General features: G+C 43.0%; 1 protein-coding gene across 2 annotated transcripts in view; it reads right to left on the bottom strand.

Moving 5' to 3' along the window:
- The window catches only part of PDGFD (platelet derived growth factor D), a 215,595-nt gene that overhangs the window by 24,089 nt on the left and 169,134 nt on the right, over positions 1-22,372 (bottom strand). For both annotated transcript variants that reach the window (XM_044919370.1, XM_044919371.1), the window contains exons 4-5: positions 5,335-5,397; positions 1,521-1,719 (exon numbers count right to left, since the gene is read on the bottom strand). In XM_044919370.1, the coding sequence (XP_044775305.1) occupies positions 1,521-1,719; positions 5,335-5,397 (262 nt within the window). The remainder of the gene's footprint in view (positions 1-1,520; positions 1,720-5,334; positions 5,398-22,372) is intronic.

The raw sequence follows: 22,372 nt of genomic DNA, 5'->3' as shown, positions 1-22,372 counted from the left end.
TTTTCCTGAAACTCCCAGTTGAATGCATGCCCACACACAGACCTCCAAATCATCCCAGGCCTTCTTTGTTTCTTCTCTGGGACATGTATGTCCTGTGAAGCCTCCAGGGCACCAAGCACGCAGTAGATCCTCATAAAACCATTTAAGAATAGACCCTGAATGGGATGAGGTGAAATCTTCTAAAGAGTTCTGACCACTGCTTTCCCAGGAGCCTATCTTGCCAGCACTGAGTCCTGAGCTAAATCAACATTCACATCTATTGGAGAGGTACAGCAGACCATCACGTGGGCACTGCCCCGGGAGGTGAGAGACCATAATGCTCATCTCCTCTCTACTACCCACTGGCCACATAGCTAGTACCAAAGTATTTACTTCCCTGACAGGGAGGCTAATAATACCTTACTTGCCAAGATGCAAGAAGCTTGTCCACATGATTTTACAAGGTTTCTTCTAGCTCCTAACTATGACACATCTTTGACTGCACCAAACCTTTCTTAGTCCCATACAAACAATCCAGTTTGTGATAAACACAGAACTTCATCTGAAGGTGCTGTGGGAGAGATGTGTGATAAGACAGGCAGTAATCTGGGTATTTACCCCAAAGATACAAATGTAGGGATCCAAAGGGGTATGTGCACCCCAATGTTCATAGCAGCAATGTCCACAATAGCCAAACTATGGAAAGAGCCAAGATGTCCATCAACAGATGAATGGATAAAGAAGATGTGGTATATATATGATGGAATATTATGCAGCCATCAAAAGGAGTGAGATCTTGCCATTTGCAATGATGTGGATGGAACTAGAGGGTATTATGCTGAGCGAAATAAGTCAGTCAGAGAAAGACAAGTATCATATGATCTCACTGATATGAGGATTGAGAAACAACACAGAGGATCATGGGGGAAGGGAGGAAAAAAGGAAACAGATGAAACCAGAGAGGGAGACAAACCATGAGAGACTCTTAATCTCAGGAAACAAACTGAGGGTTGCTGGAGTGGGGGGGGGTGGGAGGGATGGGGTGGCTGGGTGATAGACACTGGGGAGGGTATGTGCTATGGTGAGCGCTGTGAATTGTGTAAGACTGATGAATCAAAGACCTGTACCTCTGAAACAAATAATACATTTTATGTTAAAAAAAAAAAAGATAATAGGAAGGGAAAAATGAAGGGGGGGAAATCGGAGGGGGAGACGAACCATGAGAGATGATGGACTCTGAGAAACAAACTGAGGGTTCTAGAGGGGAGGGGGCTGGGTGGATGGGTTAGCCTGGTGATGGGTATTAAAGAGGGCACGTTCTGCATGGAGCACTGGGTGTTAAATGAAAACAATGAATGGTGGAACACTACATCAAAAACTAATGATGTAATGTATGGTGATTAACATAATTAAAAAAAAAAAAGACTGGCAGTAATCCTCTGATTTTAGTGAATTAAATATATTGCATTTTTGTCCTTACTGAGAATAACTATCAGTGGTCTTATATGTTTGTGAAGAACCTCCAAGGCTCTGTTTCTTACCTTTTGACTTCCTGTCATGGTAGGACCTGCCTCGATAATGGGGGGTTTCCAAATATAGATTCTCAAGATCTTCTTGCCATGATTCTGGATTAAAGTGCTTGAGCAGATCTTCCACGGTATCAAATTCTGCGACTGTTTTGTCCAGAGCATCCGCAGTGAGGGTGGGGTCCGTTACTGATGGAGAGTGATAGGATACCCCCTAAGAGTGACATACAGCTCAGTGTACTCAGAAAAAGTCCATTGCTATGAAATACAATAGTCATACAACTCTATGGAAGGAACATAAACAGGCTTCTGATGGTAAAACATTCTATGCATAAATATCATGCTCAAGTCCTCTGCCATAGTCCTGCCATATTCTTAAATAAGAGCAATTAATTGGTAAATGATAGTCATTCACATTTCTGCAAATCAAAACCAGGCAGATCATAAAACTTCCAGTTCATCCGAGATATAATCATTAAAGAAGATATTGACTAAATGGCAATATCAAAATTACATCATCCCCTGTCTTGGTTCGAGCTCCCAAGTCATCCGCATCCACATCAACAGTTAATGATTAGAATTTAAATTCTGAACTGCTTTCATAATCCATTCTCTCCTCCCATGTTTAGCCTCCACGTTTCCTCTTCATGGGTCACCTCGCATTGCAGGCATTGTGTGAGCAGGGTTTGAATCTCCTCTGGAGAGAATTTGATAAAATTTGGCACTTTCACCAGCTTATTTACTGGTTATCAACAAGAATAATTAGTCATGAAACTTGCTCTCTCGACCAAGACTGCTTTCCCAATGGGAAGCATATATATGTATTTTTAAAGTGCTGTTGCTTGCTCGTGATCCCAGCTGTCATTAAAATATTCTCAGAAATACTCTTTAAATGGGGAATGCAACACCACTGAAAATCTGGGAGGGATTATGTGGACTATGTCCCCACATAAGTTCCCAAGCACTTACTTCACTAACCCTTGGATAATCTAGAGGCAAATGAGCCATGATTCAAACATCTCTGTAAAAATTCATGACCCATTAACAAGGAAATAGCACAGTCGCAAATGGTTTCAAAATGTCTTTCAAGAAACTGCCAAACAAACAAGATACCTCAAGGGCAAATATCTCCTACCATTCCGGGAACGGGAACACGGGAATTAACAAGCACTCGTGTTCCTGAATCTTCATGCAGCATCCTAACAAGAACTACTATGTGCTACAGGGTTTCAGACAGCAAAGCCCACATTTTATGGTCTCACTTTCAGCTTAGGGTCTCTCTTTTTAACCAGTCAAGGTCCAAAGGTCCAGAAGCCAGGGACTGGATGCCCACCTGCTTTCAGAGGAATGGTGGTCCCTCTTTAGCAAACGAAGGCATTTTGCAAAAGCATTAACCCACACTCGTGTACCTTAAAGGCAGTTTTCAAATATGCCTGGTAGGGGAAAGGGAGTGGGGAAGAGGCTGGGAGATGTGAGCTAGACGTGAAGACAGCTGGCCAGCTCCCTAATCCAGGGGTGCACACGTGTGTGTGTGTGTGTGTGTGTGCATGCGTGTCTCATATAAACTGAACCCCGACCGAGGCACATCATTTCTGTCTTTCACATCCTTCTTGGCATCACGTGCTAGAGTCAGATATTATGACTCAGTCTCAAAATTTCAAATTCCCATTCAACTTTGTATTATCCAGATAATGTACAGTCCACCTGGCTCATCGTCACCAGATGATTTACAACTCCATCCCAAAGATGTGGGTCTGAGATCCAAAAATTCAAAAAGAGCTGCCCAAAGTTAGGTGCATGGCATTTCTATAAAAGCTCTGAAGTTAAAATGCTTCCCTGTGTTTGGAAACAACATGAAGCCATTTTCATGCAAGTGCAGGCCTCTGTCAGTGGCTCTGGGGAATCCTTGGCAGAAAGTTTCCTGGGGTGGCTCTTCACAGGACCTAGAGCTTAGTGTCTACCTACACATCTCTCCAGGAGAAAGCTGCGAGGGGCTCTCCATGCCTGAGGGGGAGCCAGAAATCTAATCCCTCTGACATTTGTCTGCAGAGCAAATCCAAACAAACCACAGGTAAAATGTAAAACTGTCCTTAAGTGAGATAGTTAAGAAAATACTCATGGGTGATTAGAGGACCTAAAAAACTCGCCAGAACATGTTTATTTCTGGGGTAATTATTTAAAAACTATTTTTGTGAGAAAGAACTAACTGGGTGTGCCCTTTTCCACACCACTGTAGATCCTATCTCATTCAGCTTTTGTTATATATTTATAAAAATCCGTTCTAAAGCTAACTGATTGGATTTAAATTAACAATTTTTAAAAGAAAAATAATGCTCAGAAAACTAGAAACCACTTCCCACAAAAACAAAATATGGTTTATACAGAGTTAATGGTGGGTCCAAGGCTCCTTACTGCTATTCCAAAGGGTCCTGAAAACCAGAACACCGAGGAAAGAGACTGTTTCCCTGCTATTTCCAGAGGACGAAGCAGAACCTGGCTTTGGAGCTCCAACCAGAAAAGTGTCCAGTGGATATGGACCCAGTGCTGAGCTTCTGCTGATGCTCCAAACGGATGGTCAATCCTTTTCTTTAAGAGGACCTGCATTATCCTGCATTCGCTGAGCGTCCCTTAAGCTTGTAATCTCTGCACGTGGGGCATGAATGACTCAGCCCCTCTGAGCCATCACTAGAAGATGCTTGAGAAGCCAGAGGGTTCGACAGAGTAGCACACCAGCGCCTGGCGGCAGAAGCCGTTACACCGTGAATCGTCGGCCTCAGGCTGCTAACCGGCCAAGCCTCCGCCTGGCCTCCCAGAGCGAAGACTTCACCTGCCTCACAGTGATTGCCTGCACTTATCGAGGTTCAGAGCGTGCATTCGGAGCTGTCAAGAACAAATTAAACACTCTTAATATCACCATTAGAAACCCCACTGACCTCTTGAGTAGGCCATGTTGTTCTAGTCCAGCGGACACACCAGGTGAATTAAATAGTCACAGAATCCATAGCTAAGGAAACCCTGCCATCCGAAGGTATTGCTTTAAAAATCCCCCAGAGAGCAAAGGATGGAGTATCACTTGGAAAAAAAAAAATCAACTCTGACTCAGCCACATGGGCTGACTTAGACCCACGGGCAAGCTTTCTCCACGCTCTTGACCTTCTAATGAACACCTACATTTATTATCTTGTATTTTATTGCTACATACGTGCTACTTATAGGATTGGTGAAAACAAGGTCTGTTCTTTCTGAACAAAGAGAAGTAGAATACCGAGAAATGACTAAATTTGGAGGAAAAAAATGGGGGGCATGAGCCATTTTACAGTTTCAGGGTGAGTTATGTTTTATTTCTAAGTCAAATAGAACACACGCCTGGTTTGCACTTAAGTTATCTTATTGTAAACACCAGGATTTTTCACATCTGAAACGATCCTTGAAAACACAAAGGTTAACAGCTTTCCCTGGAATATTCAAAACACTATTTCAAAATACCCCACTTGAGCTTGGGCCATGGACCAGTTTGATACGTTTGATATGTCTGGACAGTCGTCTAGTTGGAACATTCTACTTTGAAACTGATAAATACTGAAGTCATTGTCTAGCCCGTGTTCCTACAATGGATACTGGCATTTCCTGAGAGCCTTTTTGAAGAGAGGGGGAAAAGGGCATGCGACACAGCCCGCTGAAACCATAAATGAAATGGAAGGACACATCATGATTGCAACGTGGCTTTTGGTGAAGCCCTAGGTCCTTCATGCAGCTGACGCTGTTCTGGGGTTGACCTTAGTTTCTCCATCAGCTTTTTTCACTGGCAACAGAAAAGCAAATTACTTACTGAGATAGAGCTTGTGACTGACTCCCAGTTGGTCTCTGAGTCTGCTGCGGGTTGGAAATCTTCCTAGAAGGCAAGAAACATCCACGTGAGTCAATCAAACCTCTGTGCAATTCATTACGTGCACAGTTTCAATATCTCAGCCCTCAGAATCTTCTTTCAACTAAATGACAACAGATATAAGGGCTACATTCTTGCCGGACAGTTCACCATTTGTCTTCAGCACCTCTCCTCAAGACCCCTTCTCATTCAAGACACGGACATTTATGGACATAAGGGATATATTCACATTTACTCTTAAGTACTGGTGAAATGGAAAATGTGCAGACAAGAGTTCAAATTTTAAGTTGGCCATCTGCCAGCTGCATGACCTCAGGCAACCTACCTAGCCTCTGCAATCCTTCTCTTCCTCATCTGTATGGGATGGTATGGGATGCTTAAATTAGAGGGTAGTTTTGAGAACTGAATGCACTAATTATATAATTATAACTAGCAGTTAATAAGGTCCTTAATAAAGAGTAATAATAGCCATTATCCGAATTGATGTTTATTTGGTTTGAACTAGGTTCTGTATCATGTTCAGTCCTGCCTCTTGAGCTGGTCTATAATATCAGTGATCTTTTCAAAGATAAATTCACCAGCAAAGGGCTATTCCTGACTCTGTCAGGAAACACCAGGAAGAATGGCAGGGGGAAGGAGATGGCCGTGGAGTGACAAAGTATTCCCCAAAGAACAAGATAAAAGGCAGACCCGAGAAAATTATCTCAGAGAAGCCTTGAAGGATTTGTGATAGCAATGGATCTCAGAGAAAGGAACTTCTCTTAAAAGGAAAATGTGTCTCCAATTTGTGTGACTTTCTTGTTAATTACTCTAGCACCAGTAATTTTAAAAAACATAATGGGAAGAAGAGCTGCTTCTACCATTTTTACATGTCACAGATGGTTTCTTGACCCTGCTAACGTCAATCAACTTGGTTAAGGTCTTCTAGCCAGGCCAGATAGTAGGGTGTATTTTAAGATGATGCTGAGAAAAATTCAGATACTCAAATCTGGCAACTTATTTACCCAAGTGTACTCACTGAATGAAGCTAAGTATCAGGTCTAAATTTCATTAACATTTTGAGGAGCTGCAAGTGCATTTGTTAATTGCTCATGATGAGACTGGATTATATATAAATGTCTGTGTTAAAAAAATTTAGTTGTTTACCAAGAAAGAACTAAGTCAAATGTGAGGTTCAATGAATGAACATCTATTAAAAACTGGCAAGGCATCATTATTCTTGTCTCTACCTCAGGAAAGATAAAAAAGAAAGAGAAAATTGGCCTCTGCACTCTGAAAGGTGAATTCCCACAGCAAAAGGATGGGTGCAAACAAATGAAGGTTGGTATTGATACGAGTCTTCATAAGCAGGTGAACAGGTGAAGCTGGGCAAGAGAGCCAATGGCTTCTCCATATTGTGAAGGATCTACTGGTGGGAGGCCATATGCCAGGTACGGTAATAACCTGAGCAATCCTCACATCATAGAATTTTCATTTTCACTCATTCAATTCAATATTTGCTCATCACCAACTACGGGATACATTCTAAGCTTAGGGTAGGATCATGAGGAACTGAGGAACTATACCTCCCCTCAAGGAGTTCAAAATGTAAACATATTTATAACCAGGTAAAGAGCTCCTGCAATAAACTCATGTGGGTGCTGTAGTACTAGTTTAATAGAGACATTAAGGAAGGCAGTAGAAAATTTACCTGAGAGGAAGTGGGCTTGGAAAAATTTCACACAAGAACGTGACTCTTGAGCTGAGTCTTGTAGACTCAGGTAAGTAGATGAGTAAGTAGATGGCTACTTGCAAGAAAGGTGGGGTAGAAGACTCAAAGAAAGATAGATGTCTAGACGAATGTGAGGAACATATACTGGAAAAGAAGTTATTGGGGAAAATTAATGAGTCATGTTGGGTACAGCGTGTTTGAGGTGCCCACGCAATATCCAGCTAGTGATGTCCAGGACGCCATTGGCTATATGGGAGTGGCCCGCATGAGAGAGACCTGCACTTGGGATATAGATCCGAGAATCATCAGCACAATAATGGTAATGAAGCAAGTGATGGATTATGTTGATCGTGTGTGAAAATCAGAAAAGGGACAATCTTAAAAATCTTGGAACTGGAAAGAATTTTAGTATTATCTCATGCAATCTCTCCATTTTAATGATTAGAAAACCAATCCTCAGAGAGATAAATAATGTGCTCCTTTATCATGTAGCCAAGTTCATGCAAAGCAGCACCACCAGCGCACACTTCTAAGGAGGTGCTGTGTGGTGGTCTTTCATATCATTGTAGCTGGCTTGAATGAAACAGTGCCCAGAAGAAAGTTAGAAGTAAAGCAGGAAAGACATAAAGCAGAGTACCGGTGGAAGGTTCTGCAGGGATATCCTCTGAAGTACTCTTAGCAGTTTAGATTTTACATCTCCACTTACTAAGTTCTGTGACTTCAATTTACTTTATTTTCTTGCATAGGTATATGGTAAAAATGTTTTGTTAAGCTAATCTTAAAGATATTTGCACTCCCAGGACAAAATGGATGCTACCTTAGAAAAATTACAAGTTTGAAATGAAAAGAAGAAGTGTTGACCTGAATTATTCACATTTTCATTTCCTTGCACCTAGCATACTTCCTGGTACACAGTGAGAACTCACTTTGCTTTCTGTTTGGTTTCTATTGCTGAGGGAGGAAATACACTCAAAATTCAACAAATCATTTCATTTTGATTGGATGACTGTGCTGAAAGGTACACTCCTAAAAACTGCTGAGTTTCTCTGTATCCGGATGGCGTTATATAAATGGGTTACCTCCATCCTGGCCAAAAGCTAGTTATATTTATTAAAACAAATATTAGAAAACCTGAAAATTATGAACACTATGAAGATGAAGGCCAAGTCACCAAAATCCCTTCGCTAAAATCATTTCCTTTATGAACTCAAATGATCCCACTGCTAATTAAAACTTCTAAGACCTAACTTTAAGGAGAAAATACCATTTGAAGTCCAAGAGACAAAGCCAGAGTCAACACAACTTGTCATTCTGCCAGGGAAAAGGGCTCATGAAACGTCATCCGGCAAGTGATAGGTTTATAAAGTGAAGAGGAACACCTTGGGGGAGAATCAGGGACAAGTCAGTCAAAAGCATTCAGAAAGCTGTTCATTCCTTTAAAAACCATGACTATTGCCTAGGGAGGTGGCTTTGTGTTTTGGTGACGCATTTTCCCTGGACACCTTCATCCTCAGCCCTACACTGGACCAGAGCCGCCGCCCACTGTAATTATCATTTGGCACTCCAAGCTACCCGGAATGTAAGCTATTTAATAGCCACGTGAATATTGTAGAGCTCTGGAAATGAACTAACCGTTAATTCAAAACACAACCTTTTTCTTGGCCCGACGGTAAAGGGATTTCTGGGCACAATTCTGTGGTTAAACCAGCAGGTTGGTGAATGTAAAGTCTGAAACAAAAGTGTACCCAGGCCCCCGCAAATCACTCTCGACAAAAGGTGAGATTAGCACATTCTTGACCTTGCAGTTCCTCTTTTCACTCCTCAGGCAACTAGCAGCTTATCAAAGCAGGTCTCGGGTTTCCCAAAAGCAGGCTTGCTGTCTGGGCCCATTAGCTGAGCGTGCTGGTGCTGAATCCCACATATACAGGTTGTGGGATTCATTCTGATCGGGGCTGGGAAAGCTTTGCACAAAGAGAAAACTCAATCTGGTGGCCAGGCTCCATGGTTAAACCGGGGAAAGAGACCTCCGGGGAACCGAAGCTCTACTTAGTCCACTTAACTTCATCATGACCCTGGAGTCAACAGCCCACAGCCTTCTCCTCGTGGGGGTTTAAACGAGAGATCCTGCAATTTGAGTCCTAGCCATTCATGTTTATGGGCCTTTACGAGTCCTTCGTACTTGTGGTTATGATCAGCTACCAGCAGCATTTTTTACTTTTGCCTGCGATTACATTAGCAGTATTCGTCAGTGATGCTCGTGAGTGAGAGCACGAGGCTTTGCACAGAAAATTTTAATCCTAGATTGGCTCTCCTCGGCTTCTTGCTATGCTTTTTTTTTGTACTATCACATGCTGTGTACTTAGAGAATGCAAATTCACTGCTGTGTTCATCTAAGCCAAATATAATTATAAAGGTAATTTTTACTGCCAAAAAAATTAAGAGAACAACGCATTCCAAAGTCAAAGGGAAAATACTCGAGGGGTTGGGTGAACGCTTGCTGCCGCTCTACCGGACTGGGAAGAGTCAGAGCTGACGGCATTGCTGCTCAGGCCCGAAGACTGGCTGAGGTAGTCCCTGCATCTGGATGTTTTTTAGCACACCTGATATCTCACACACCTTATACCCACTTCTTTAAATCTCAGCAGCACAGTCTGGAGATGGAAGAATGCTAAGATCGCTAAGTCCAAAGTTCTCTTCACTATCTAAGATTTTTGAAGACCACAAGGTGTAACTCACTGTGCTAAGCCCTGGGCAAGGCACAGATGGGTAAGACGTCCAACCGCCTGGAGGAACCCATCATCTAGATTAATTCTAATTCCCTGCTCTCGTCGTTCCCTTTCACGTCAGCAACGTACATGAACGCTATTTACTTTTTCTTAGTGGCTTACCGTTAGGTGAAGTCGTCTGGCGGACTTCTAACTTTCACACTGCTCAGCCGCGGTACCTGCGACAGCATCTGTTAACTAACGTGCACCGAGTAAGTACTAGTTAAATGAAAGCACAAACAGCTGCTGGATTGTGTGAGGAGCAAATGACATGACTCCTACAAAGCCCTAGCGTACTGGCGGGCATGTGGTTGAGTGTTAATAGACATCTGTGGAATAAATAAACGAATAATACAGGACCTACAGGAATGAACGCTCTATCAGGGCCATAAGCCAAGTCCTGTAGGTCTACACAGGAAGGAATGCTTGAAGTCCACCTGGAGGACTGGAGAAAGGTCTCAGAAGAAGTGGCCCTGGAGGTGACCCTAAATGATAATCAGGGCTTTTGACAGTCAGGGGAGCAGACAGGTAGAGGGGAAAGTGGCAGAGTGGCATGATCTTGGACCTACTAAGAGTACGTGCCCAAAGCACCAGGCAGAAAAGGAGGCTGAAAAGGAGGGAACGGGACAGATCAGAGGGTCGTGGATGCCACACCGAGCATTTTGGGGTGGGGGGGGGCGTGCGGTATTTAATCATTCATTTACCAGGCATTTAAAGACGTCCACTATTTCTGACTAATGGTTCAAAGTGCTGGAGATACAGAAAAGAACATCAAGGTCACTGCTCTCAGGGAGCTTTCTTTCTGACTGCGCTTTGTCTGTATACAAGGAAACCAAGCTCCCTAAAAGTCAAGCATCAGCATCACCGGCCGATCCGGTGCCTGGAGCCTAGGTCTCTGGACAGTGTGCTACACTCCGCTGCCCCATAGGGAGCCCATCTCTCTCGCCCTGCTCACAGGCCTCCCTCTCTGTGTGTATGAAAACAACAAAAGAGAAAAAAGTGTTTTATCCTCGTGAATTCTGTGATCTTAAGCAGCATAACAGAGTTCCTAGAAAACACAGAGTAAACAACGTTTCACTATTCTGAGAGATGAGAGCAGTTGAAAAAATTGAAGCCAAGAAATCCAGGGCTGTTGGTTCGGAAACCCTTTCTGGAATGCCCATAATCTTTTAAGGCAACCTTAGAATTAGGGGCCCTTCCTTATTTTGGAATCAAATCCCTAAAATGATAATGGCATTCTCAAATATAATTTAGTTCTATCTCATTTCTCAGCAGGGTACAAAATTACCTTTCTTCTTCAAAGAAGTTAGAATGTTTGCCTGATGAGAAGATTCCACAGATGGGGATCCCTTCAGGACTTTATGATGACCCCCGAGGGCAGTCAGCAGGGGCTGATCTGGTGGGATTACTGAGAGCTATCTCTCCAGCCAGCAGGGATCCTAAAGATGCCAGGATACAAATGGGCCTCAGTGGCTCTCATCGGAGGATCTCTAAGAACAAACAAAATAAAAGCAGACCCCGGGCCTTTAAAGGAAGAGCTGGGAGTCCTGAGCCTCCTTTGCTATTCACCTTGCCGAATAAGGACTGCAGCATTTTTGGCTGGTTAGAAGAGATTTCACACTCAGTGTGCTAAAGCATTTTTAAAACATGGCTTTGGAGACAGCACTCAGAATTGAATTCCACACGGAACATTGGCTGTGTGACCTTGGGAAAGGTAAACTCTCTATGCTTGCGAGTCCTGATCTGAAAAACGGGAAAAAAATTACCCTTTTTATCCCTCACAGGGTAGTTGAGGGTTAAATTAGATTAACTCATGTGAAACTAACTAGCCCATGCAGACATTCACTGCATTCTTCCCAAAACTAGTATGGTCTTTCCAATATGTTATCTTTCTGCTGGAAAGACGGCCACGTTAATTTAACACTTCTGCAAAGATCTTACAAGTTCTGGAGCTGGGCTGTCTGGATCCCGTCCCAACTCCACCACTGACCCGCACGAGTCCTTGCACCTAGTACTTAGTTTCTCTGTGCCTCAGTATTCTTACCTGAACCAGTAATTCCTATCTTGAAGGGATGGTCTGGACATTTCATAGATCATCATATGGAAAGCTGTTATAGAAAGGCTTAGACTAAACACATTTGCACATTTCTTTTCTTGGAAAAAACGCTGATCGGCCCATCCAGACTACAATGGCCTGGCTTTTCTTCACCTAAAGTGGGCATTGAGATTTTGAAATTTTCAAGAAGCTTTAACATTCCTCATCTCATCTCAATCTCTCTCCGCCACCACGTGAGCCGGGTATGGGCACAGATACGTTAGAAAAAATAACAGTTTGCATCTTCTCAGAGATTTCCTGACTGGTCTTTTCTGCAACCATTGGGCAAAGGGATGTGTCTTCTTGGACTTTTTCTTAGGGGATGGAATGCACTCCTCCAGCCCCTTAACTATCTCCAATAGTCTCCCTACAAAAGGAGTTCTACCCCACCCTCCAGGAAATTACTGAGTGCTTACTACTTGCTAGACACTGTTCTAGACATTGTTAAAACAGAGTCAACAAACCAAACATGGCCAATTTGGTCATGTGAGGACCAGGGGACAGAGGAACATATGTATGCGGAAGTATTTTGCCCGCTCTAAATCATTACACACATTCAAAGGACTGTTATTCATGCATTCTTCACATCAGCAAACAAAACATTTCAAAAGGGCAAGAACTTGCTTTAAAACAGTTGAAGGAATTTAAAGACTGCATGTACATGCAAACCGCTAATTCATGCAGTCTCCTGTCTTTTGGTAAAACATCTCTACGTCCATGGGGCGCCTGGCGGCTCAGTAGGTGAAGCGTCTGCCTTCGGCTCAGGTCATGATCCCGGGGGGTCCTGGGATCGAGCCCCTGCTCAGTGGAGAACCTGCTTCTCCCCCTGCTTGTGTGCTCTCTCTGTCAAATAAATAAGTAAAATCTTAAAAAAAATCTCTACGTCCAAACTGTTGCCATTTCTAACTTACAAAATAATAACTTGTAATTGTGGCGCCCAAGGAGACTTTACAAATCACCAACCGATGCCTTCAACTTCTAGGCACTGGGCTGCTCGTCTACCTTCTCAGGGATGCTCCCATTACCTTCCTTATGGGAGGGGTGTACTTCCTGCTCCCCTGAAGGCAGCCTTGGCCATGTGGCTTCCTTTAACCAACTGAAGATGAGGAGAAACTTTAAAACACATTGTGTGGTTCGGCCATCACTCTTTTCCCTCTGCTGTGCATCCCCGATGGCGCTGAGCCTCTGCCCCGACTCCCAAATGGAGAAGCTACGCGGAGCACTGCGGCTGGGGATTAGGAACTTATGTGTAACATGACTGGGAAGCCAACCTTGGCTTTTGTAAGCCACTGAAATTTCAGGCTTGTTGTTTGTTACTGCAGGATAACTTAGCAAACCATGACTATCTCAGGAGTAAGTGCCCAAGCGACTTTTCTAATGGGGACGGGTCTAACTCACCAGAAAGCCAGAACGAGACTCCGCATCTCCTAATGCCTCATCAAAGCTGTTTTCCACTCTAGCACATGCTTTAAGAAATGAGACACCTCCTCTAAATAGCTCTGCAGACCTCCAGAGTGATTTCTGGTCACTCATTGTTTTCTTCCCCAAATCCACTAGTGGCAAAGGCAAGAGCGGTGCCCTCCTCTAGAGCACCCTTCCAATGGCACTGATCTCTGTCCCGATTCTGTCAGTGTTGAAGAAGAGAAGGAAAATCATCTTGCTTTCAGAGGCAACTGACCTTACTGGAGGGGTCAGTGGATGTCCCCTACAATGTGCACAGGGAACAGGCGGGTCCATGCGGAAGGTAGCCAGACACAGCGGTACTCCTTGTCCAGGGTGGGAGTGAGGTATGCGTTCACCCCGAATCCAGGTGCTACTTCAAAATTTATCCCAGCCCGAGTTCTGATCCAAAAGATAGTGCAGTCCAGTGTTCACTTCTCATAATATGTCCCCTGATATTATCTCAGGTAGTAGTTATATTTCAAAAAGGTAGAGAGTCCACAGAGTGGTAGCATGAAAAGGGAGGTAATCTCATACTAGATGTATTCGCAAAACACTATTTCTTCTTCCAATATCAGTTGCCTCCAGGGAAAATCACTGGCATTTAAAATAAATCATCTGTGAATGAAAACCTTATTTTATATGAAATGATACACAGGCCTTGACAGACACCAAACTGCATGTACTCTGCTCTCTCTGCACTTGACATGTGAGAAGCCAGAAGAAACTCTGTATCATTTAGGATGACTCTAAGAGCCGTCTATTAAAGTCCTCTTTCGAAGACACAGTAAACACATACTATAGAAGTAGGATATTATGTGTCTTCCTTTCATGTAAAGCATTAAGTTACGAAGGACATTAGGGGTCATGTAGTTCACAGCCCTGCAAAATGCGACAACTGTTTTTATCATCAAAAATCGTCAGCCGGAAGTCTTCATTTCTAGCTATGGAAGCTCTATTTTAAAACAAATCCATAAAATAAAATAAAATAAATCCAATAGTTGCACAATCCCCCTTTGATTTTATTTGAATTGGATGCCACGTTTTTTTTTTTTTTTAAGATTTTATTTATTTATTTGAGAGAGAGAATGAGATAGAGAGCATGAGAGGGGGGAGGGTCAGAGAGAGAGGCAGACTCCCTGCTGAGCAGGGAGCCCGACGTGGGACTCGATCCCGGGACTCCAGGATCATAACCTGAGCCGAAGGCAGTTGCTTAACCAACTGAGCCACCCAGGCGCCCTGGATGCCACGTTTTGCACAACGCTGTGTGTACCTGCTATGTTAATGGAATACTTATGGGAAGAAATGAGACCATTGAAACCCAAAGCCCCGGTCTATGGGCAGAGAAGAATCCGGTACCCATGGCAGGGAGGGGGATGGTGGGCCAGGGGGCTGGGTCGAGTTCATGATCCAGCTCACACCATCTACTGTATTCAAATGCTGACCATAGTAGTCTCAACCCCAATGTGAAATTCACTGCCCTTTCAAGAAGTCTTTGGTGCACCCCTGTCATCCTGACTGACAGGTTTAGAGGAGGCTTCCTCAGCCTCAGGAAGAACATGAAAACCCTGGCACTTCAAGGCTTCTTGATATCCAGGCTGGAGGAAAGAAAAGCATCCCCCCAACCCCCGCCGCCGCCCCCAGCAGACTGAATAGGAAACAATGGCAGAACGTTTGGCTGCTCTTGGGGGTCCCTCCCACAACCTGACTCAGCATGGGGACAGTACTGAGGGCTTCTGCCTCTAGCACTTAGCTATTCTCAGCGAGAACAGGAAAAGGAGGGGAGCTTTCTCCTATTTCCTTATGATGTGGAGAGAGAACTGTGCCACAGTACGTAACATACAGAAGCCAAAAACGAGTTGGGTCAGGCAAAACCCATCCAGGTAGAATCACTGTATTCTCAGCTCTGTGCAGGATGCTTCCCATTGCGTTATGGGGGAGAGGCTGGGTGTGGAGGGGAGGACGGAAGAAAGACTGCTCAAGGCAAAACAACAGCCTCTTTAACCACGGCATCAGATAAAGCTGGGTTCCGGAAGCTAGGTATTTGCTCTGCTGCCCTCCAGGGCTCCATTCGTTTTCGCTCACCCGCTGGGGGCCTCCTCTACGCTCTCCTCCCTACTCAGCCAAGGCGTATCTTAGACTTCATCAGAATCAACAACAACGACAACAAAATCCTTCACTCTCCTGTGTTAAGTGGAAGATACTATTCTTTTAAGAGCAATAGCAACAACAAAAAAGCCATAAACTTTTATAGAAAATAAGAATATAAGTTAACAAGAATCTTTGCTCTCAAGAGAGCACTACATTATCCTCTGCCAACTTCTTACTAAGGTTACGGATGGGATGGAAAGCTGATGATTTATTGTACGCCGTAAAGAATATTGCTTTTGGGGGCTGTTTTAACCTGGGCTCCATATTCTCTTCCAAAATAAAAAGGAAACTTTAAATTGGATTTCTGACACCGGCTGAGTATTTTCAGTCTAAAAACATCGGAGTAGATTAATTTCAAAATGGGGCACCATAAGCATGAGACGGCTTCTGAGAGGCGACTGGCAGCGCCATGGACGAACGCCCCCGAGACCCCAGACCCTTCACTGACCGCCCCCTTGCTCCCCTCTGAAGACGGAGCTTCCCTCGGGGCCGGCAGGAGAGCGGCCCTCTGAAATCCCTGCCAGGCCGGGAAATGTTGGCCTTCTGCTGGCCTCCATCCGGTACCACCAAACCGTTGATATTTTCCGTACAATACATTCCCGTGGCCCCAAATCTCAAAGTTAGAGAAAGGATGCCCATCAGAGGCCATCCACATTACTGGCTTCTGACACATTCCTTGAGAGACACTGCAGGCATATACAAACACGTACATGGTCACCTCCTCTGAGGCTCAAGACCCGCAGCCATTCCTGATTATGTAATTCTTCTTCTCCTCACGATTTGCTACGTTCTTGCTTCTCCTGAAGTCCTGGTCACGTCCCCACATTCACCGAGTATGGCGGCATCTACGTTTCAGTATCTGTCCTCACCTCCTGCTGCCAACACCCTGAATGATGCCAGAGTCCATGTAGACAGCAGGGCGAATACCCTTGATCTGAGGTCCTTTGGCTCATCTCTTTGGTGACCCCACTCCAGCAGCCCCTTCTATGTCCGAAATCTTAAAGGCACCGTGCACCCTGTGGCCATGACCTCTATAATCTCATATGCTCTTGAGCTCTTGCTGCTATCTCTCTGTCTTTAACCTCAGTGAGCCCTCCAGACACTCAATACCTCCACGTCCCCCAAGTTATCGGCCTTCTACTGATCTTAGAGGCCTCACAGTCCATCACTTCCAGGCCTCTCTTATCAGTACTCCCTCACCACCTCACTGTCCCTCGGCCCCCACATTGCCAAAGTCCTCTGGAGCAATCCCATCATTCTTCAACATCTGGATTTCTGCTGGAGGAAAATCACACACCCAGCACACCACGTTGCCTTTCTTTCTTCTACCTCCACACCCCTTTCCTTTAGTTACCTGTCCGTCCAACCTATAAAAGATGTTTGAGTCTCTTTACCATCTTAAAAGTATCTTCCTGATTCAAACCTCCTCTCCAGGTATCTTTTGTTTAAATTTGCATCCATTCACACTCAAGCTTTTTGAAATAATAGCTTACGCTTGGTGTTGACTGCAATTCTGGTCCATCTTTCATCCCATGGCAGCCTGGTTCTTGTTCCAATGAAAACACTCTTATTAATATTTTTAATAGCTTTTGAATTTCCAAAGCCAATGCACCCTTTCCACAGCCTTTGTTTTACCTGACACCTTTCTAACATTTAACGTTGTGGATGATGCCCTCCATAATCATCGCTTCCCTTGGCTTTTTGGTATTATGCTCTGGTGTTCTCCTTTTACTTCTCCACGTATTTCTTCTCTGGATTCCTGTCTTTTAATGTCTTTTTAAATGTTAGTGTTTTCCAGGATTCTGATACTTGATACTTGGTACCTGGTTAAACTCACTGAATTTCGTGATGTCAGCAGTAATACGTATATGGATGATACCTAACTCCACATGCCAGGCCAAGAAATCTTTGCTGAGAATTAGATCATTTTGCCACATTCCCTCTGGCCCCCCCGCCCCCCCGCCCCCATGGATGTCCCATAAGCTCTTCAAACTCATCATGTCCAAAATGGTACTCATCAATATTCCCACAAAACCTGCTCATTGTCCTTTGTCCCCTTTCCTAGAAAGATACAATCACCTTCACCTGTTGTATATCATATACCTCGGTGTCATGCTGAAATATGCTCCAATTAGTCACTAAATTCTTCAGATCATAATTGCTTAATCCTTCAAAACCATGTCTTCTACCCCAAGTTTTAAGTCAGAAGTCCATCACATCTCTTGTGGATTTCTAGGATAGCTCCCTAACTAGTCTGTCTCTATTCATATCCAACTGCAAACTAACCTCCACTGGTCTGTCATATTGGTCGCCAAAAGTAAAATCAAAACAAAAATTGCTCCCCCACCCATGCAACTTCCAAGCCCCAAATCCCTCAGAGGTTCTCAATAGCTTGTTGTCCTTTGATGAGTACATCAAAACCTTTAGTATCTGGTTCCCTCTTCCTCTCCTCCACGATTTCCAGCGAGTCGCTCTTATTAAGCCTCTGGGGTCTCAGAATTATTCCGTGCTTTATCAGCCCTTTTAAATTTGCCGAGGCCACTCCCTTTGCTTGGAAAGTTCCCCCAACCCTTTCCCTTTAGCTAACTCTGCCTTATCGTTTAGAACACAAATGAAATCACTTCCTTTGAGAAGCACTATTAGTTCTGATCCGTAGATGCCACCTCCTCTGTGTTCCCAGAGTATAGAAAGACTTACAGTGTACTTTTCATTAATTTTCATGCGTCCACAGGAGCTAATATAGTTCCTGGAACATATCAGGCTCTCCATAAAGACTTGAAAAATGACTGAGTTCCAAAGGCATGATGTGACACTTATCCTTATCAAATTCTTAATGAAGATCCATTATCTATGAAGCGGGAATTTGATTAGTAACTTTAAAGAACATATTTTCAAGTGGCCAACTCACTTTTAAGCTATTTTTATTCATAAAGGTGGCATAAAGTTAGATGTTGGCTTATGGGTTAATAATTATTTCTATTCGCAAACATTTCTAAATGTGTGACAACTAAAGGTTCTATAAAATCACTTTCTTGGCAGCAAGACCGCTGTTGACATTTGGTTTTATCTCTAAAAGTGTTTTTCTTCTTAGTAAATTATTGAGGTATTGCCCTTAACATGAATGCTCTGAAGGTGGGGTAGTGGGTGACTAATTCAACTATTTCAAGGCCATGTGAAAAGAATATTTTCTCTATATTTCTGTCCTTTGATATCAGAACTACTCCTTCAGGAGCTTTTAGTATTGAAATTCAAGATATTGCAAAGGTTCCCATAGATGTAACTCTGGGTCAAGGTCTTTTTGAAAATTTATTCACTACACATAATTGGTTTCTTTTAGGGCAAAAAAAAATACAGATTCAGGTAGCAATAAAATATTGAGACAAAACAATAACTGGTTTTCAAAATAATGTTAATTCTGGAACTTGAGAACTCTAAAATTGAAATGTTGCGAAAAGGCAAGATTTCACAAAACAGGAAACACTGATATTAAAAAGAACAAAAAGTCTTAAGAATTTAAAAGGAGGGGCGCCTGGGTGGCTCAGTCGTTAAGCGTCTGCCTTCGGCTCAGGTCATGATCCCAGGGTCCTGGGATCGAGCCCCAAATCGGGCTCCCTGCTCAGCGGGAAGCCTGCTTCTCCCTCTCCCACTCCCCCTGCTTGTGTTCCCTCTCTCGCTGTGTCTCTCTCTGTCAAATAAATAAATAAAATCTTTAAAAAAAAAAAAAAAAAAAAAAAAAGAATTTAAAAGGAGAGTTTCCCTGCCATAGGCGATCATGTTTAATCAATCTGAAAGAAATGGAACAAAAATGGCTGTGCTAATTATAGACACTATACATTTCAGAGGAATTAAATTATTTACCTGACAAAGGTCCTTCGGTAACTTTCGTTAACTTGTATAATGTACATGGATAGGTTCCTTGTAGGGGGAAGGGTACAGTGGATTTCAGACATTCTTTATACAGAAATGTTACTATTACATCGGATATAAAACATCTCAAACTTGGAAGAACACAGACATTAGTGAAATCACCTCTAAATATCAATCATTGATGCCAAGTCACTATTACAAGATATCGTATGGAATATGGACTAAATGGGTCTTTATAAAAAGTTGTTCTGACTTTTTTGGTATCACTGAATCTAGAATTGTATCTGCTCTCCCTGAAATTTTAAAGGAGAGAGTTCCACTGCAAAATACAGCAAGTGATAACAAGCTATGGAGGGAACTGGTAACTGTTGAGATATTTCAAAGGCACCGAAACACAAGAGCGCTACTATTTGAAACTAGGAATCAATTGTTGGTGTGTGCGGTGCATTTGGCAAAATGGGAATCCGATTACCATTTTGTGAGTAGTTTTGTATAAGATGGTGACAAACTTGTGGGAATTCAGGAAGAGCTGACTGATGAACAGACTGAGGAAAATGATTTTCAAGACAAGATTATAAAAACTAAATATACTATTCATCGACAAAGGAATTAAATACTTGAAGTACACTATGTATAAAATTTTTCAGAGTTACTTAGGGGGATATGACACAAATTTCCAAGAATTCAAAATACATCACCATGAAGGGAAAGAATTGTTTACAATGTTCCCTGGGGGCAATAACTAGCAGTCAGGGCATGAAATTGAATAACACAAAATGTAGGCTCCGTATCTACAAAGTTTTCCCAATAGTGATATCTATTAAATTGTGGAATGGCCTCACAGTGGAAATAGTGGAAAAGCCATCGTGTAAGTCATTTCACACCAGAGTAGACAAAGTATTCAAAGATACACCTTTGGAAAGAAATCCACCCAACTGCTGTGATGGACAGTAAAATGAATGACCCGCTCGGGCTACCCATTTGTGCTTCTGGAAGTGTTACGTGTCTTTTGCTGAGCATCTGTCTTCTATGTGAACATATTCCTAACCCAGCTTTCATTTTATGTTTATGATTTCAATCTCTTTTGATTTTATTTTTCTAAAAGGCCTCTAGTTTGTAAACCCTTTGGTTTGTTTGGATTATAGTTTATGAAAATCACACTTATAAGTTACTATCCTGAGCTCGCTATAAGGAAACTGCTTGGAGGAAAAAGCAATAAACCAGTTAGAATTTTAATCCACTTTACAATGTACTTGGAAGTACATACATCTAGTCATAAACTCATTGCCTTTGAAAGCTGATGAGAGAGCAGTAATGAATTTTATTTTATTTATTGATGTCAATCCGGTAGTAGAATCTTCTCTTTTAGCCATTTATGAATATGTCACTTTTTCATGTTTTATTAAACTCCAATCCTTTTGCTTATGGGCATTTATTAACTAATCTTCTCTTATATGACAATTTATGGGGAATGGATAGGCAATGGATTAAAAACAAGAGATATTTGGTACCTCTGACACATTGAAAATAGCTGCTTAATCATTTATGCTAATCTCAGTTATATTACATACATATTTATACCTCATAAAATCCTTGGCTACGTAAAAATTTGTTGTAAATTTCAAACATCTGCCAAAGGAACGAGAACCTAGCACTTTATCTTTGTTTCAATATTCCATCTCATGTGTAAGATCCATTTAAACCTCTTAAGGAATTCTCCCACCATAAAGCTGTTTCTTACTTCACAGATATTACAGCAGCAAAGAACCCTTGAGTTGTGATGCTTACCACACCCCCAGGTTCTTAGTTACATCAGTTTCAGATGTACTGCCCACTTTGGGAATACTCACGGCATGAAAATATGGCATAAAGCATGCTCACAGTAAAGAGGGTCATACAAATGAGGAAATGGTGAAAGGAGGTTGTGGTTCGTGCAAATCTCCCCAGCTTTCTCTTACTTCACATAACCCCTCCCCTTCTTGCCTTTTTGTTTAAGTCCTAACAGGTCTTCTGTTCCCATTTCTCCTCAAAGCCCTGTCTCTAAAACACTCCAGGAAATCACAAGGGTAACTTTGGGCAATAAAATGTGTAGAAAAGGCTTAGAGTAGAATTTCTGAAACTCAGCACTATTGACACTTTGAGCTGGATAATTTTTTGCTGGGGTCGGAAAGGAGGTGACCTGTACATTGTAGAATATTGACCAGCGTTCCTGGTCTCCACCTACTAGATGCCAGCGGATTCCCCCCACTGCCCTGTCAGTTGTGACAACCAAGAATGTTCCCAGACGTTGTCTAACATCTCGGGGGGGGGGAGGAGAGATCACCCCTGGTTGAGAACCACTGCTAGAGCAAGGGGGGCAAGCGTGAGAGGAGCCACTGGATAAACTCATCTTTTGGTTCTTCCTCCTTGACACCTCCAGGGTTCTGTGGAGAAGGCCGCTGCAAGAAGGCTGGGCTGGGACTGGTTATCAAAAACAGGAGCCGTCGATACCCAGGCCGCATGGCCTTAGGGAATGAGACTGTGAAGCTCAGTTTTTGAAAACTTAGCAACAGGTATTGATAGGCTAATGCAAAGCCTCCCCTGGGAGAGGCACCCCAGACCCCTTTCTAAGAATGTCCTAGTGATAGGTTCACATCTGATTCTCTGAACCAATGACAGCAGGTGAAATGGATGGTGCAAATATTTCAACAGTTCAAGACATACAGATCTAGAGTGAGAAGTCTGCTGTCTAGCGGCATAAACATGGGCATACTTCATTTATTTCACGGACTGCACGTGACATGGGGATGCCTATGGAGAACTTGAAAGGCTGCTTCCAGTTTTTGTCTGTGTGGCTTCAGTGAACAGGCCAATGTCAGAAGAAATTGTCACAAAAGTCTGGCAATAACAGTTCACTCACTGGAATATACACCGTGAGTGTCAACAATGTGCACGGAGCTTTGCCAAGGCACA

This window comes from Neomonachus schauinslandi, chromosome 11, assembly GCF_002201575.2.
Source record: "Neomonachus schauinslandi chromosome 11, ASM220157v2, whole genome shotgun sequence".
Lineage (NCBI taxonomy): Eukaryota > Metazoa > Chordata > Mammalia > Carnivora > Phocidae > Neomonachus > Neomonachus schauinslandi.
Note: the sequence above shows the minus strand (reverse complement) of the source record. Positions and strands in the feature narration are given on the sequence as shown.